The sequence below is a fragment of the Rhinopithecus roxellana genome, chromosome 14 (assembly GCF_007565055.1).
Source record: "Rhinopithecus roxellana isolate Shanxi Qingling chromosome 14, ASM756505v1, whole genome shotgun sequence".
Taxonomy (NCBI): Eukaryota; Metazoa; Chordata; class Mammalia; order Primates; family Cercopithecidae; genus Rhinopithecus; species Rhinopithecus roxellana.
This window is the reverse complement of record NC_044562.1, coordinates 52,725,607-52,744,026: the sequence shown is the minus strand read 5'-3', so window position 1 is coordinate 52,744,026 and position 18,420 is coordinate 52,725,607. Positions and strand designations below refer to the sequence as shown.

Genomic DNA, 18,420 nt, shown 5'->3' with positions numbered 1-18,420 from the left:
TTATAAATTTGCCTGTAGGAGGAGTGTTAGGCAGCTAATAATTAGCCATTCTGCATAAATGTAAGTAAATTCTAAATTTGCTTTATGGAATATTCTATTGTTTTATTTTTAAATATGATACTTAGTAATATTTACAAATTTAGAGAAAAAATTTCTAGACACAATATTTTTGTCTCCAATACAAGTAAGAAGGAAAGCACATTTAGATGATTTCCTCTGCCTTAGTTCGGGCTTTGTATACCAGTTTTCTTGTCTCCAATCTCTTTTTCTCTTCCTTTTTAATTTTAATTCTGCTGGTGGAGTCATCTTTGCCAAATCAGATTGCAACACTATGATAAAAAAAATTTTTACCAACTGTGGATCAATACATGATGAGTAAACTGCTGAGTGCAGCATTAGGATCCATCCATAACCTGGAATTACATCTCCTGTAGTATACATTGTTGAGGACCTTCCTAAAAGTCATTTTGTCCTTTCTTCTCCCTAACAGAATCCAGATTCAATTGAGGCATTTCAGCCATCAGGAAAAGGGGATCTGCCCTCAGCCCTGGGAAGAGTCTTGATGGCTAAATAAATGATTATTTCAGATTGACTGCGCTAATACAGTATCTGTGCCCAAACTGAAAAAAGGAAATTTTAATTCATCTTCAGGATTAAAGCATGTTGGGTCTCTCTAGCACACATATGCACACCTCTCCCCATCCCACTGGATATTAATAAGAAAGGATCAAATCCACTGGCAGCTATTTTATGATGATAGAATAAGATTTCAGATAATGTCAAAACTGAGGAAAGTAGAGCAAAGTTATGGCACAAACTCTCAAGACGTGTGGGTGTAACACACACAGACTCTCTCTCTCTCACACACACACACACATACTCTCTCTCTCTCCCCCACCCCACTTTTACAGTACATGCCTGTTAGCCTGACTTCCTTCCCTCATTTTTTGTCTGCCTCTTAAAAACTGCCTAGTTCAAATGCTTTTCTTGAACCTTCCAATCAAAATATCACCTCTGAGACATTGAAGTTATTTTATGTATACCCCAGCTATAATGATTTTAAGTATCTCTTTGAATCCCTAATAACATAGAAAGTCATCCAATTGCAAGTATGATAGCTTATTGATCTTGCATCCTGCACAATGCTGAACACAGAGCAAGCATACAATGAGATTCCTGAAGTGAATGCTATATAGCAATATCCATATCAAGCTTGCTTTGTAGTATTCACATGTAAAAGCAACAATACAAAATAGTCATTGAGTATACCAACATGTTTATTCAACTTTTAATTGTCTCACCCTAATACAAATCTCAAACTTTTCCTTCAGCCCATCTTTGGAAATCTTCAAAAGAAAGAAAACATAAATCTGAATTTTCTCTTTTACTTGTAAATCACCTCTAAATAAGCCAAAGGTCACAAACATGAAAGTTAATTTCTTCACTATAACTTTATTTTAATTCAAAAATTCCCCTTGAGTTTTCATGGTAGTTTCTCTTGAACCTCTATAATTGTAGGCACATTTCATGGGGGCTGAACTTCCTACAAAACTTGTTTTTTTTTTTTTTTTTTTTTCGGAACTTTCTTCTACCTCAATCCACCAAATCACTAGGTGCAGCCTTCAGTGATATTATTTACGTCTTGAAACCTATCTCCTTTGTTTACACCTGAGTAAGGCCACATCACTGTGAATCCCTTCCTTAGGAATTTATAACTGGGACTAGGAAATTCCATTTGCACTCTGGGCTTGTCTCCTGAGTAGGCTAATTTTATATTATTTTTTATTAATTAAAATTTATTGCAAATTTCCACTCTTAGTGAAGCCACATAGAAATAAAGTTAGGAAAGTTGTGATTCTCCATAGCATTGACTCTTCTACTCAGTTCCCCACCATACAAAAATAAGTCTTAAAGAAATAAAGAAATGTGGCCACCAAATTCAAAAAATCAAAAAGGATATTACTAATCATCTATTAATTTTAGCATTAACAAGTTTCTATTTTCCTTGGCACAAACCTAAGTACACTTCTTAGTTTAGACAACAAATTTAAACTTCTAGCATCTCTAAATTCATCTATTAATAAAACCAGCAGTTCAGTGCTTAGTTTTGACCTAACCAGCAGGGGTCAGAGTCAGAACGAAAACAACCTGAGGAAGAATTCTATGGAATGACATCAACTATACAAGCGAGCAAAAAATCAATTGCTTGCCTAACTGCAAAACTAACATGTAAATAGCAAACATCTCAATGAAGATATAAACAAGTCTACAGCTTCCTTTAGAATTACATCTAACAATTGTTTACATCTGAAAAAAAAATCTGAAAAGTTCTAAAGAGAAAATAATAACATTCTAATAAAAATAATTAAATTGTAACCCTCAAGCTGGCTCCAGTAGGTTATGAAGACATAAAAATGCTGTCGATATTACAAGTAGTTTCCCAAGTTTGCATTAAGAACAAACTCAGGTTATCTTGCTTTTGTACGTTTTTGTAAATGGTGAAATTATATTCTGAAAATTACTTACTTGTTACATCAGTTTTTATTCCTGCAAGCTTCAACAGAGGTTCAACCTTCTCATAGTAAACCTGAGTAGCTTCTTTTTTGTGACTTTGGGGGTTAAGGAGTATTTTTAATGACTTCGGTCTGTTTGGAAAGCCTAAGAAGAAATTTTAAAGACAACGTTGTAAAGTCCTTGTCAGCATTTTTTTTTCTTTCCCTTTAAAATGACACACAAGTCTGTTAGAATGTGATATGCATTTAAATAGTATTTGCTATTTTTATTTGAAATTATTGCAAGAGAATTCTGAATATAACTTTATTTTAAAACACATTTCTCCTAGCTGTGAAATAGGTATATCCCTCTTAAAATAAGTCATGAGTTAGAATAATACATTTATTTTATGAAGATGCAAAAAAGAGGCAACTTTGTGAATATTAGGCAGTGCATATGTGTATTTACCAAACCACAATATATCAAATGTTCTTTTAGCATTTGTTTCTGGAAAAAAGCAATGGACTGTAACAAATAGAAGGGTACATTTCCTCTCCTTAGCTAAATGTGCTCATTATTGGAATTGGGCACCCCAGTGACCCCAGAGCTACCAACGCCTGACCTACTGATGAGTCCAGTGCAGAATAGAGGAAGCAGGGATGGGTCAGTGTCAGTACCAAGTGCAGTGCATGCTGGGAGTTAAAAAGAGGGTTTCGGTCAGAGTTCAAGCCTGAAAAGGGGCCAGGGGAGAAAGAACTCTTTTGGGAATTGGGAAAGCAACGCCTCTCAGCAGGGATTCGATGACAGTGCTGCCTCACAGTTGGGGCTGAGATTTGATACTACAATTTTCTGGGCTTGCAAGATGCTTATCTCTTCAAACCCAGTTGGAGCAGGTGCAAAGCAAATTTTCTGTTGTTAGGAAGGGGCAGGAGGGACTGAGGAGCTAAAAGAAAGCTGACAACCGTTTCTTTTATGGTAAGCTGCTCTCAGAGGGCCACGTTTAAAGATTAAAGAAGCAGTTATTAACATCTATTTTTAATAAAATCCATTACTAAAAAGACAAGTGAAAATTGTCCACTACAAGGAGTCAGTGTTTCATATGTCAAGTAGAGAGAATATTTTACTTCTCATTATATTTGATACAATGAAATATTTCCACAGGATATACTGTTTTGATTTTAGGAAGAGTTTTAGATGAGGAAGAGATAGGGTCATGATAAACTCCTTAAACATTCCTGGTGAAACTGCCTAGGGCCCTTTTTGGTAAGAAGCCTGCATCAGCCTCCAATCACCCAGGCTGGAAACCTCAAAATCATGCTCAATGCTTTCCTTTTTCCTTGCCACATTGGAATGGTGCTCAGATTCATAAGATGGTAGCTACTTGCTTCCATGCCTTCTCCCACTGATGTCCTCTGACTTGGTGACCGTGCCCAGGCATGCTGGCTGTCCTCCCCTTCCACTGCATCCTTTGGCATCACAGCTCTGATAAGTGCTGCAAAGTTCGAAGGCGGCTATGGCTCACTGCTGCCTGAAGAGCGAGCCCAAACCCCTTAAAATGACATTCAGAACCCTCCTGCTCCCAATCCCAATCACTCTCCTCTCCTTTCTCTGTCACACGTGTTAAAGAAACATTTATTAAGCATTTGTGCTAAGTACTGGGAAGAAGGGCCAAGGGATTAAGGTATGATTTGTGCTTTAAAGGAGGAAGATGTATCCACAAATACAGACAGAACAAAACACAGAGGCATGTTAACAGAGAAGCACAAAGTACAACAGAGTGTGTGAGAAAGGGTGGTTAGTTCTTATTAGGGATCTGGAAAAGGCTTAAAGAGAAGTGAGTATCTGAGTGGGGCTTTTGGCTTGTGCTGTTCTCACCCCCTAAAAATTTCCTCCCTCATTACCCCTTATCCCACCCTTTAGCAAAACAGCAGGGGTGAAAATTTTAGGCAATGAGAGCTGCCTGAGCAAACAAATGAAGTGAAATGCGGAGGGTTTTTATGTTCCATTTCAACTTCCTCATGAAGGTCCAGAACCATTGTATTATTGCCAAATTCCTAGTCTGCCGGACCTTCCTTTGTTCAGACAGTTTTTCCTTTATGCTCCACCCCATCCCCACTTTTGTCAAAATTTTATGACTTTTCAAAGCTCACTTCAAACACCACTTCCTCAGTGAAGCCTTTCTTAATCAGCGACAGAGTTCACCTCTCTGAAGTTTGTCTCAGAGTGAGGCTTCTCTGCTCACACTTTACTCTATGTTCCTCTATTACTGATCTTTATACTGCTTACATGAGAGGACTCAGGAGAAAGACCCAAACTGAGACAATACAAAATGGAATAACAGTAATAGATTATACAACATTGAATTTTCAAAACCCCCAACTTCATGAGTAATACTGACACTAAACAAACAAAAGATGAGAAGGGAACATTCTGTTCTATAGAATAATATTAGGGTAATTAATAAATATAGAAGAATTATAAAGAGAAAAATCACTATTTTCGGTCATCACAATAATTATTGATTCAGGCAAGAATCACCAATGGGTGCTAAAGCCATCCAGTGACAGTCAGTTGGGGACAAAATATTTATATATTCTTAAACTCTGTCCCTCATCACTCTAATTATTAATACAAAGGGCAACATCTTTAATGGAGACTAAAGGCATGAAAATTCAATGCAATGCGTGATTCTGGATTGGGTTTTTTAAATGCCATAAAGGACAATATTGCTGTTCTTTAACCATGAAGGACTAAGCTTACTTTTAGCTTACTAAAAGTAACCTAGAGCTTACTTATACGAAACACGACAGGAAAAGAAACTTGCTTAAAGCCCAGAGGCCAAGTGTTGGGTTAAGTATCCTGATTAAGTTTACTTTACCTAGTAAACTTATTGGAATGCCCTGCTTTACTTCTCAAGCAGCGGTAGTCCCAATAAGGACAGTGTTATCTCACACACACACACACACACACACACACACACACACACACAAATTTAATTTATCTTCCTATATTCATTTATTTACAAATAACTGCATGTCTGCTCAGTACCAGGCAGAGTTCCAGAAACTGAGCCTCTGTCAGTGAACAAGAAAAGCTTCTGCCCTTGTGAAGCTTCCACTCTAATGGCACAAGACAGAAAGGAACAAGAGTATGTCACGTGGTAATGTAATACGTTCTAAAAATAAAAATGAAGATCACTAGTAGTGCAAGAGAGGGAGGGCAAAGGTGGGCATGACTTCCTGGCCAGGGAAGGTCAGATCACCCTAGAGCCTTGCAGGCATTTACAAGGACTTTGGCTTTTGTAGATAAAGAGGTGATGCATGGTGAATTTCTTTTTTTTTTTTTTTTATTATACTTTAAGTTCTAGGGTACATGTGCATAACGTGCAGGTTTGTTACATATGTATACTTGTGCCATGTTGGTGTGCTGCAACCATCAACTCGTCAGCACCCATCAATTCATCATTTATATCAGGTATAACTCCCAATGCAATCCCTCCCCCCTCGTGGGAACTGAACAGTGAATTTCAATCAATGAAGCCATATGACCTTAGGTGTTGAAAGAAACACTCTAGCTGCTTTGTGGAAAGTAGATAAAGTAGGGCCAAGGGCCACCAAATAAGAACAATTGCAATACTCCAGGTGGGAAATGATTGTGCTTGGACTGGAATGACTGCAGTGGAAGTTAAACGTTAGATTCTATAAGTATTTTGAAGGTATAGCTGACAGCATTTGTTGACTCTTTGGATATGGTATGTGAAAGAGAAGAGTTAAGGAATATTCAAATGTCTGGCTGGCAAGGGGAAAGTAAGGACTTAAAATGGGTTGAGAACTAGTGAAAAATCGGAGACTCAAATTGTGGTCTCAGAGAAAATTGTCGGTAATGACAATAACAACATCTAACGAACTGACACCTGCATCAGAATCACCTGAAGTGCTTCTTAAAACATAGATTCTGGGCTCCAGCCCCCAGAGTTTTGGGCTTAGTAGTCTGGGGTGTGGTCTGGGAATTCATATTTATAACAGGTTCCCAGGTGCTGATGATGTTTGCAAAGGGACCACATTTTGAGAACCAGGATTCTAGAAACCATCCTCATTGAAGGAGAGGAGACCAAAAACTGAAAAAATAGTTAAAGAAACATAATATTTTAATAGGAGTAGTGTCAGAGAGAGTGAGAGTAAGATAGACTTTAAGTCTTCAAGGAGTAAAGAAAATGACTCGGTAGTCCGCACAGGACTGCAACTAGTAGTGCCAGCTAGAGGTATCTAATGGATGGAGCTTCAACGCTGAGAATTTTTAAGAGAGGAAAAAGGGATTATGGTCTCAAAATTTAAGGGAGATGGAAGGAACACATTAAGACATTGACAATATCTCCAGGACCAGTGGTATGAAATGTATGGCAGAGAAACCAGTTACCACTTTAGAGGACTGCAAGGAAAGTTATACATTCCTGGGAAAGCTGGGTCACTACTACAGCAAGAACATGGGGAAAATATTTAGAAAGGAGGTTGAAAATTAGGAGATTTTGCTAATAATGGACTATTCAATTCCAGAGGGTAGAGTGAAATGGTGTCTGGAGTTGAGGAGGGTTGGGGACAGTGTCAGGCTAGGGGATGTACAGAGACTTAGAGGCATGGGAGTTCAGGTGATGAAGGTTTTTAGGAAGTGACATGGGGTGGAAGAAGTAAGAATTGTTTGCAGTAGTTATGGTTGGAGAGTAAGGCAGTGGGGGGAAGGGGTCTTGCCCCAAGCACATAGAGCTCTAAGAACTTGTCTTCCTTCCAGCTAATGTCAAAGCTGGGAAAGGAGCAATGCTAACTGGAGCTGAAGGAGCTCCAAAGCCCCTTTCCCTTTCAGCAGTCCTGGAAGTCCTGGAATCTGAACTTACATCTGTCTGACATAGCTATACTTTTCACCAAGTGACCTCACTGCAAACATTCTACATTTGAGAAACACATGCTCGACTGGTTTCTGTATAGGTAAATCATACACATGCTACAGAATTCAAAAATCCCCTTAAATAGCTAATTCACTGATATCTAGTTTCCCTCTTGCAAAACAATCACTGGTATCACTTTGAGAATCCTTCTAGAAATATTTATATATATATATATTTATATTTATATTTATACATATATTTAGATATATATTTATACATATATTTGTGTGTGTGTGTGTGTATATATATATAGAGAGAGAGAGAGAGAAAGAGAGATGAATGGTGTCTTGCTCTGTAACCCAAGCTGGAGTGCAGTGGCATGATCTTGGCTCACTACAACCTTCGCCTCCCAGGCTCCAGCAATCCTCTTGCCTCAGCCTCCCAAGTAGCTGGGACCACAGGCATGCACCACCAGGCCCAGCTAATTTTTATATTTTCTCTAGAGATGAGGTTTTGCCATATTGGCCAGGCTCATCCTGAACTCTTGGAACCAAGTGAACCACCCACCTCAGCCTCCCAAAGTGCTGGGATTATAGGCATGAGCCACCATTTTTGGACTCGTCTAGAAATATTATATGCATATACAAAAATGCATGTATATTCTACAGCTTTTCACACAGACAGCAGCTTCCCTACATGCTGTTCTGTATCTTGCTTTTTCCTTTTACCGCATTTTTATTTTTTATTTTATTTTTTCGTTTGAGACGGAGTCTCGCTCTGTCGCCCAGGCTGGAGTGCAGTGGCACTATCTCGGCTCACTGCAAGCTCTGCCTCCTGGGTTCATGCCATTCTCCTGCCTCAGCCTCCCAAGCAGCTGGGACTACAGGTGCCCGCCACCACGCCCAGCTAATTTTTGTTTGGTATTTTTAGTAGAGATGGGGTTTCACCGTGTTTGCCAGGATGGTCTTGATCTCCTGACCTCGTGATCCGCCCGCCTTGGCCTCCCAAAGTGCTGGGATTACAGGTGTGAGCCACCGCGCCTGGCTTTACCGTATTTTTAAAGATGACTCCATATTACTACATAGAATGCCATCTCACTCTATTTAAAACTGCCTCATATTCATCTGGATGAATTTACTTCAATTCTTTTGTATGGATGAGTCCTTGAGGATAAATATTTAGGTTGTTTCCAATCTTCCTTTACTGTAAATAACAGTGCAATGAATGCTGTTCTCCATCTATTTGATGCAAAATGGACACAGTTCTGGAAGTAGAATCATTGGATCAAAGAGTATATACTTTTAAGGTTTTATCATATATTGTGAAATTACTCACTACAGAAACAGAAACAACCAAAAATGCACAACTGAGTAAAAGTAAATGGTCTCGAATCTTCACTCTGTCATTTACTGTGTGACTTTGACTTACTTGTCTAACTTTTCTTCAAATTCCTCATGTGTAATACAGAAATAATAGTACTTTCTGGATAAGTTAATTGTGATAACTAAATGTAAAGTGCTTAGAAAAGTACCCGGCACAAGGTATTCAGTAAATTTTTCTCTTATTACCACCAATTTACACTCTACAAGGAATTTAGGTTGCCTGTTTTCTTACATCCTTATAAACATAAACCCACAGTATTTTCAAACTTTTTGATCTTTGACAAATGAAAAGTGAAATATTATATGTGACTCTAATTTCAATTTCCATTTCTTTTTTTATGAGGGAAGTTGTAAAATTTTGCAAATGTTTAAGAGTTATTTTTCCATGAGCTTTCTGTGTATGTCACTTGCCAATTCTTCATATTTTCTTTGTCATTAATGATGGCAGTTCTTTATACAGTAAGAAAACTAGGCTTGTGTGTTATGAGTTACAAATGCTTCTCCTAGTGTGTCATTTGCCTTTATAATTTATGGTGTTTTCTCCATACTGAAAGTTTTTGTTTATATGGACCTATATTTTAATTTATCAATCATTTCTTTTATGGCCTCCAGACTTCGTATCATATTTAAGAGTCCCCTTTTGAGACTTAAAAACTGCATTTTTCTTCTAATACTTTTATGGTCTCAATTTTATATTTTTAATTGTATCTGAAGTTCATTTTGATAAAAGGTAAAATGTTGGGATTTGACTTTCATTTTTTCCAGATGGTTATCTACCTATCCCAACATTATTCATTGGAAAATCTATCTTTCCCCACACATTTTAAAGCCACCTTTAGAGGTACTAAATTTTTTAATGTGTTTGTATCTCTTTCTGAACTGCCCATCTGAGATCCACTGATCTATTCATATGTCAGCACCATGTTTTAAATATTACAGTTTTATAATGACTTAATAGTCAATAAGACTGGTCTCTCCTTATTAAAGACTTTTGCACATCTATTTTTGCTTATTTTTACATATGATCTTTGAAATAAGTTTGTCTAGCTTAAAAACATTCTCCTGGTATTTCATTGAGATTACATTAAATATAAATTATCTTAAGACCAAATAATACTTTTGTGATGTTCAATCTTTCTGTATAGAAACATGGTATGTTTTTCCATATAAATAATCTCCTGTGTCCCTCAGTACCATGTTAAATATTTTAAGGTAAGTGGTGAACAATTCTAGGTTTATCTGCTTTTCTGTTGCTGCTGTCAACATGTTTTTTCCCCTAACTCATCCCCTAACTGGCTATAGACTGCGTATGTCAAAACTATTGATGTCTATACCTAGCCCTTTCCTTAACTCCTTAATTGTAGGCTTTCCCTTTATTCTCTTGGATTTTCCAGGTTAATTATTTCATCTGTAAATAATAATCATTGAATTTCCCCTTTCCAATGTTCATACCATTCATTTTCTTCTGTAGTCTACTTACATTAGACCCACCAGAAAAATTTGACTAGTAGTGCTCATATTCCTGCCAGTTCTAGAATAAGAAAACCTCAAATGTTTCTCCATGTAGGCTTTAAAATGTGATAAACATATTTATCAATTTGATAACCATATCCGTCTATTATTTTATCAAGAGCTGTTTGACATTTATAACTAACACTGATCTCTAGTTTTCCTTTTTGAACTTGTATTGTCAGAATCTGATATCAATTTCATGCCAGTTCTATAAATAAAATCTGGAATTTTCTTCTCTATCCTCTAAAATAGTTTAAATTGTATTGAAGTTTCCTGTTCCTTAAGGGTATAATAGACATCTCCATGAAAATATCAGTCTGGTACTTTTTTAGAAGTACCGAAAAATGCCTGTTTCTTTGGTGCTAACTGATCTGTTTAGATTTCCTATGTCTTCTGGGTTCAGTTTGGCCATGTTCCCTTTCTTAGACAATGTACTCACTCATTTTACCCTGCTACAAGGAGGCAACCCAGGTTTCCTCCTTGTTGCTAGACATATAGTTTTCCTCCTAACAGTAGCAACACTATTTCTCCCAATAATCAAAATTAATCATCTTTTCCAGCATAGTATTTCAGTTTTTTCATCTGTTGTTTCAGTTATACAGTTCAGCAATGTGGCCAGGTTATTTCTAAATGTCCAGTTCAATTGAACAACTACCATGTTCCCATGTGAAAGTATTGTTTCCTCACACTAAAACTGCTGTGTTATCAGCAAAGTTCAAAGTTGCAGAGGCAAGATGAAAAAATATTTTGAACAGGTGATTAGATGTGAAGTAAAAGATGACACTTCTACCTCCACTTCTTGATTCATAGACCCCAGTATTCTGTTTATGGAACTAAAAACTACTTCAATGTCACAAGGTTTTATCTTCCAGGTAGAATACAAAACATTACAACAGGAACATGGTAAGACAAATGAATCCTGTAGTTGTCAATCAATTGCCTCACTTATTTTGATGTGAATGAGTCTCTTGATCAAAAGCAATATTGTATAGGATGTCATGTTATTGAATAAGGCTTTTAATAATGCCATAGATATTACTGCTGGCAGAAACACGAGGGGCAGGAAATGCAAATCCATATGTACAGTAAGCATTCATTGCAGCAGTGACAAACCACTGACCTTCCATAACAGAACAAATCCAATGTAATCAACCTGCCACCAGCTGGCTGGCTGGTTGCTCTGGGACATGGTGCCATACCCAGGGCTCAAGGTTGATCTGTTTGCAGGTAGAACACTTGGCAATAGTGGCAATTCAATCAACCTTGGTAAGCAGCAGTGCTTATTAAATCCTCTTATTTCTCCCATCCCTGCACCAGTGATACTTTAAGTGCCCACTACATAAGCCCTGGAGTTGCTTTGCAGTGATGCTGACTACTATCTGTAGGATGGGGCATCTTGCCATATATTTCTTCCTCTGAACAAAGTTTGTTGAACATTTACAAAAAAACATAAATCTCATTTTCTGTTCTTCTTCTGTGAAAGTATACTTTCCACCTCACACATCTTTGTCACCAATCTTTCTCCTCCAACTTGACTATTTCACCAAACTCTGAACCATTGTCCATACACTGATAAACATCAATCCCTTGGCCATCACACCTTGACAATTAGTATCAACTGATTAAAGTTCTGTCCACCAGAAAGACCTTCCCTACTATTTGAGGTGGGATTCCCTACTATTTGAATACCCTTAAGTGGGATTGTAATGATTTAGTAAGCTCATTTTTGTTGTATCATGCAGAACCATCTCTAAACTAGGTTCCTTTTATTTCCTTCAGTGTGCTGGTCATAGAAAATGTTCCATGAGACTGCATGTGTGTGGTGAAGAGGAAAAAACAACACAGCAACAGTTGTAGGCCATCAGTATACTTAATGTCCTACAGTCGTATCCTCTTACCCTTTAGTAGTAGTACCTGCATAAAATGCCATTCTACCTAAAATAGCTAGAATATTTTATTTTATTCAACTGAAAAATTTTCAACATATATATATATTGAGATGGAGTCTCACTCTGTTGCCCAGGCTGAAGTGCAGTGGCTAGAGGGCTCTTGGCTCAGTGGAACCTCTGCCTCTGGCTTCAAGTGATTCTCCTACCTCAGCCTCCCAAGTACCTGGGATTACAGGCACATGCCACCACACCCAGCTAATTTTTGTATTTTTAGTAAACACAGGGTTTCACACGTTAGCCAGACTGGTCTTGAACTCCTGACCTCAGGTGATTTGCCCACCTTGGCCTCCCAAAGTACTGAGATTACAGGTATGAGCCATCGTACCCAGCCTTGTCAACATATGTTTCTAACAGACATCTCAAATTTAACATATTCAGAATTGATATTCTAATTTTCCCATCAAACCTAGTCTATCTATCCACAGTCTTGCCCATCTCACTAAATGACCACTTGATCTTTCCACTTTATCTTTGCTCAGGTCAGAAACTTCAGTGCCTTACTCTGAAAATTGGTAATTAAAAATTGTTTAATTAGTTAACTAAGCATTAATCCTACCTTTTTAATATGCACTATATTTCTGGGTAATCAACCCCAGTTGCAAAGTAACATCCATTTAAAAATAAAAAGAATGCCATTCATTTAGAAAAAAAAAAAAAAAGATTGAATTAGAAAGTCCCCATGTTGGCATCCCTAATTAAATAATTAGTTCAGGCAAGGATGATCAATGTATGTTAAAACCATTAGGTGAAATATTTATTGAAAACTAGATATCCCCCCTGGTCTCTATCTTCCACTCAACAAATTATCTAGTAGTTTCAAATGGAAACATTACAGTAGAGGGATCAGGCTGTCACCTCCTTAGCTTAGCCTCATGAATAGTGAGATAGTCACAATTAAGTGCTACCTAACATTAAGCACTACAACTTATGAAGTATTCTTGCCCAGAGTATCAAACATGAATCTCAGTAAGCCTTTAGAGTGAAAATTCAGTTTATAGGAAATACAGGCAACAGAACAACAAGTGAAACGATATCACAAAGCAGTCATGAGATAGTGGTACAGCAGTAGTGCTCAAAGTATGGACTTCAGAATGAAAGCCCAACATCACCAGCAGTTCATTGGAAACAGCCACCTCAGATCCACTGAATCAAAATTTCTGAGAGTGGGGACTAGTAATGTAAGCTCTCCTAGTGACTCTTAATGTACAATAAAATATCTACCGGACAAATACTCTAGTGTCTTCCATAAGTCAGTGTCAGAGAGAATAAAACATATGAGAAAATATGTTGTAATGTTATAGTTTAAATGTAATTAAATGAATGATTCTTGATTACACAGTAGTTGGTAAAAGTTAACTATAAAAGACATTGTGGAAAATATGGAGAATTTGACTAAGGGCCAGGTATTAAATGTTAATAAGCAATTATTCATTTATTTGGCAGGATAATGATATTTGGTTATCTGAAAAATGCCTATTTTTAGAGCTACATGCTGAAGCATTTTGGAGAGAACTATCACAATGTCTACAATTTACTTTAGAATACATTAACAGAATAAAATGTTTGAAGCGGATACAGAAAAATGTTAAGACCTGTAGAATCAAGGTGATAAAAATATGGGTGCCCACTGGAACACTGTTTATATTTTCTATATGTTTGACACTTTTCATAACAGAATATTAATGTCATCCTTGACTTATCCTCTTAATAACCCCCATATTGGCCAGGCATGGTGACTCACTCCTATAATCCCAACACTTTGAGAGGCTGAGGTAGGAGGATTGCTTGAGGCCAGGAGTTCAAGGCTACCCTAGGCAACACAGAGAGATACTATCTCTACAAAAATAAAAATTTGGTTAGCTGGATACAGTGGCACAGGCCTATAATCTCAACTACTAGGGAGGCTGAGGTGGGAGGATCACTTGATATCAACAGTCTGAGGCTGCATGAGCTATGTTCACTCCATTGCACCCCAGCCTGGACAAGACAGCAAGACCCAGTCTAAGAGAAAAAAAAAAAAAATCTACCACATCTATGTCAATAAATGGCATGCTTCTGTCAGCCAGCTCTATCTGAAAAAAATGAATCCAAAGCATGTCTCACCATCTCTCCCACTCCCAACCTAATTTAAGTCACCATCTTTTGCCTAGATTAATCCTTTTTCCATTTAACCTGCTTTCCTGTTTCAATTATTCCATCCACTCATATAGAACACTCCCTACACTGAGTGGCCACATATCCATTTTAAAAGGAAGTTATGTTAATTTTCTCTTAAAATCCCCAAATAGCTCCTGTTTTTTTGTTTTTTGTTGTTGTTTTGTTTTGTTTTTCAGAATAAAAGTAAAAACTCATACAAAGCTAGTAAGGCCCTTCATGACCCACCCTCAGCCACATTTGTGACCTACTCTTTCCCCTGCTGACTCCACTTGAACATGACTTTCTTGCTCAATTCTTTGCACTTTTTGATCCCTCTGCTTGGACCATGTTTTCCTTCATATATCTATATGGCTGTCTTTCCCCCATTACTTCCAGCTTTCTTAAAAAGCTCCACAATCAATGAAGCCTTCCTTGCCCACTCTGTATAGAAGAGGAAATATTTTCATCTCATTGCCTGGTAGTACATACCATCACTTGACATAATAGAAATGTATTTATTTGATTTTTTTGAATTCCCCCTCTACCACTAGGATTTAAACTCCTTGAGGTCAAGAACTTTGTGATTCTGCTCTATGCTATGTTTACTGGTTCCTAGAATAGTGTCTGGCACTCAGTAGATGCCCAATAAATACACATATATAATATTCTTTTAAAAACCCCAAACTTGGAATAGGAACAGCTCCAGTCTCCAACTCCCAGCGGGAGTGACACAGAAGACCGGTGATTTCTGCATTTTCAACTGAGGTACTGGGGTCATCTCACTAGGGAGTGCCGGACCATCGGTGCTGGTCAGCTGCTGCAGCCGGACCAGCGAGAGCTGAAGCAGGGCGAGGCATCGCCTCACCTGGGAAGCACAAGGGGGAAGGAAGTCCCTTTTCCTAGCCAGGGGAACTGAGACACACAACACCTGGAAAATCGGGTAACTCCCACCCTAATACTGTGCTTTGAGCAGACGGGCACACCAGGAGATTGTATCCCACACCTGGCCGGGAGGGTCCCACAGCAACAGAGCCTCCCTCATTGCTAACACAGCAGTCTGAGATCTAACCGCAAGGCAGCAGCAAGGCTGGGGGAGGGGTGCCCACCATTGCTGAGGCTTAAGTAGGTAAACAAAGCTGCAGGGAAGCTCGAACTGGGTGGACCTCACAGCAGCTCAAGGAAACCTGCCTATCTCTGTAGACTCCACCTCTGGGGACAGGGCACAGCTAAACAACAACAACAAAAAAAAGCAGCAGGAACCTCTGCAGACGCAAATGACTCTGTCTGACAGCTTAGAAGAGAGCAGTGGATCTCCCCACACGGAGGCTGAGATCTGAGAAGGGACAGACTGCCTGCTCAAGTGGGTCCCTGACCCCTGAGTAGCCTAACTGGGAGACATCCCCCACTAGGGGCAGTCTGACACCCCACACCTCACAGGGTGGAGTACACCCCCGAGAGGAAGCTTCCAAAGTAAGAATCAGACAGGTACACTCGCTGTTCAGCAATATTCTATCTTCTGCAACCTCTGCTGCTGATACCCAGGCAAAGAGGGTCTGGAGTGGACCTCAAGCAATCTCCAACAGACCTGCAGCTGAGGGTCCTGACTGCTAGAAGGAAAACTATCAAACAGGAAGGACATCTATACCCAAACCCCATCAGTACGTCACCATCATCAAAGACCACAGGCAGATAAAACCACAAAGATGGGGAAAAAGCAGGGCAGAAAAGCTGGAAATTCAAAAAATAAGAGCGCATCTCCCCCTGCAAAGGAGCGCAGCCCATCGCCAGCAACGGATCGAAGGTGGTCAGAGAATGACTTTGATGAGATGAGAGAAGAAGGCTTCAGTCCATCAAATTTCTCAGAGCTAAAGGAGGAATTACGTACCCAGCGCAAAGAAACTAAAAATCTTGAAAAAAGAGTGGAAGAATTGACAGCTAGACTAATTAATGCAGAGAAGGTCATAAACGAAATGACAGAGATAAAAACCATGACACAAGAAATATATAACAAATGCACTAGCTTCAGTAACCGACTCGATCAACTGGAAGAAAGAGTATCAGCGATTGAGGATCAAATGAATGAAATGAAGCGAGAAGAGAAACCAAAAGAAAAAAGAAGAAAAAGAAATGAACAAAGTCTGCAAGAAGTATGGGATTATGTAAAAAGACCAAATCTACGTCTGATTGGGGTGCCTGAAAGTGAGGGGGAAAATGGAACCAAGTTGGAAAACACTCTTCAGGATATCATCCAGGAGAACTTCCCCAACCTAGTAGGGCAGGCCAACATTCAAATTCAGGAAATACAGAGAACGCCACAAAGATACTCCTCGAGAAGAGGAACTCCAAGACACATCATTGCCAGATTCACCAAAGTTGAAATGAAGGAAAAAATCTTAAGGGCAGCCAGAGAGAAAGGTCGGGTTACCCACAAAGGGAAGCCCATCAGACTAACAGCAGATCTCTCGGCAGAAACTCTACAAGCCAGAAGAGAGTGGGGGCCAATATTCAACATTCTTAAAGAAAATAATTTTAAACCCAGAATTTCATATCCAGCCAAACTAAGTTTCATCGGTGAAGGAGAAATAAAATCCTTTACAGATAAGCAAATGCTTAGAGATTTTGTCACCACCAGGCCTGCCTTACAAGAGACCCTGAAGGAAGCACTAAACATGGAAAGGAACAACCGGTACCAGCCATTGCAAAAACATGCCAAAATATAAAGACCATCGAGGTTAGGAAGAATCTGCATCAACTAACGAGCAAAATAACCAGTTAATATCATAATGGCAGGATCAAGTTCACACATAACAATATTAACCTTAAATGTTAATGGACTAAATGCTCCAATTAAAAGACACAGACTGGCCAACTGGATAAAGAGTCAAGACCCATCAGTCTGCTGTATTCAGGAGACCCATCTCACATGCAGAGACATACATAGGCTCAAAATAAAGGGATGGAGAAAGATCTACCAAGCAAATGGAGAACAAAAAAAAGCAGGGGTTGCAATCCTTGTCTCTGATAAAACAGACTTTAAACCATCAAAGATCAAAAGAGACAAAGAAGGCCATTACATAATGGTAAAGGGATCAATTCAACAGGAAGAGCTAACTATCCTAAATATATATGCACCCAATACAGGAGCACCCACATTCATAAAGCAAGTCCTTAGAGACTTACAAAGAGACTTAGACTCCCATACAACAATAATGGGAGACTTCAACACTCCACTGTCAACATTAGACAGATCAACGAGACAGAAAGTTAACAAGGATATCCAGGAATTGAACTCATCTCTGCACCAAGTGGACCTAATAGACATCTATAGAACTCTCCACCCCAAATCAACAGAATATACGTTCTTCTCAGCACCACATCGCACTTATTCCAAAATTGACCACATAATTGGAAGTAAAGCACTCCTCAGCAAATGTAAAAGAACAGAGATTATAACAAACTGTCTCTCAGACCACAGTGCAATCAAACTAGAACTCAGGACTAAGAAACTCAATCAAAACCACTCAACTACATGGAAACTGAACAACCTGCTCCTGAATGACTACTGGGTACATAACGAACTGAAGGCAGAAATAAAGATGTTCTTCGAAACCAATGAGAACAAAGATACAACATACCAGAATCTCTGGGACACATTTAAAGCAGTGTGTAGAGGGAAATCTATAGCACTAAATGCCCACAAGAGAAAGCTGGAAAGATCTAAAATTGACACTCTAACATCACAATTAAAAGAACTAGAGAGGCAAGAGCAAACACATTCAAAAGCTAGCAGAAGGCAAGAAATAACTAACATCAGAGCAGAACTGAAGGAGATAGAGACACAAAAAACCCTCCAAAAAAAATCAATGAATCCAGGAGTTGGTTTTGTGAAAAGATCAACAAAATTGACAGACCGCTAGCAAGACTAATAAAGAAGAAAAGAGAGAAGAATCAAATAGACACAATAAAAAATGATAAAGGGGATATCACCACCGACCCCACAGAAATACAAACTACCATCAGAGAATACTATAAACACCTCTACGCAAATCAACTAGAAAATCTAGAAGAA

At 38.6% G+C, this 18,420-nt stretch overlaps 1 protein-coding gene across 1 annotated transcript in view; it reads right to left on the bottom strand.

Annotated features, from left to right (window-relative positions):
- The window catches only part of CERKL (ceramide kinase like), a 123,415-nt gene that overhangs the window by 29,569 nt on the left and 75,426 nt on the right, over positions 1–18,420 (bottom strand). The window contains exon 3 of the mRNA XM_030916114.1: positions 2,527–2,658. Coding sequence (XP_030771974.1) covers positions 2,527–2,658 — 132 coding nt within the window. The remainder of the gene's footprint in view (positions 1–2,526; positions 2,659–18,420) is intronic.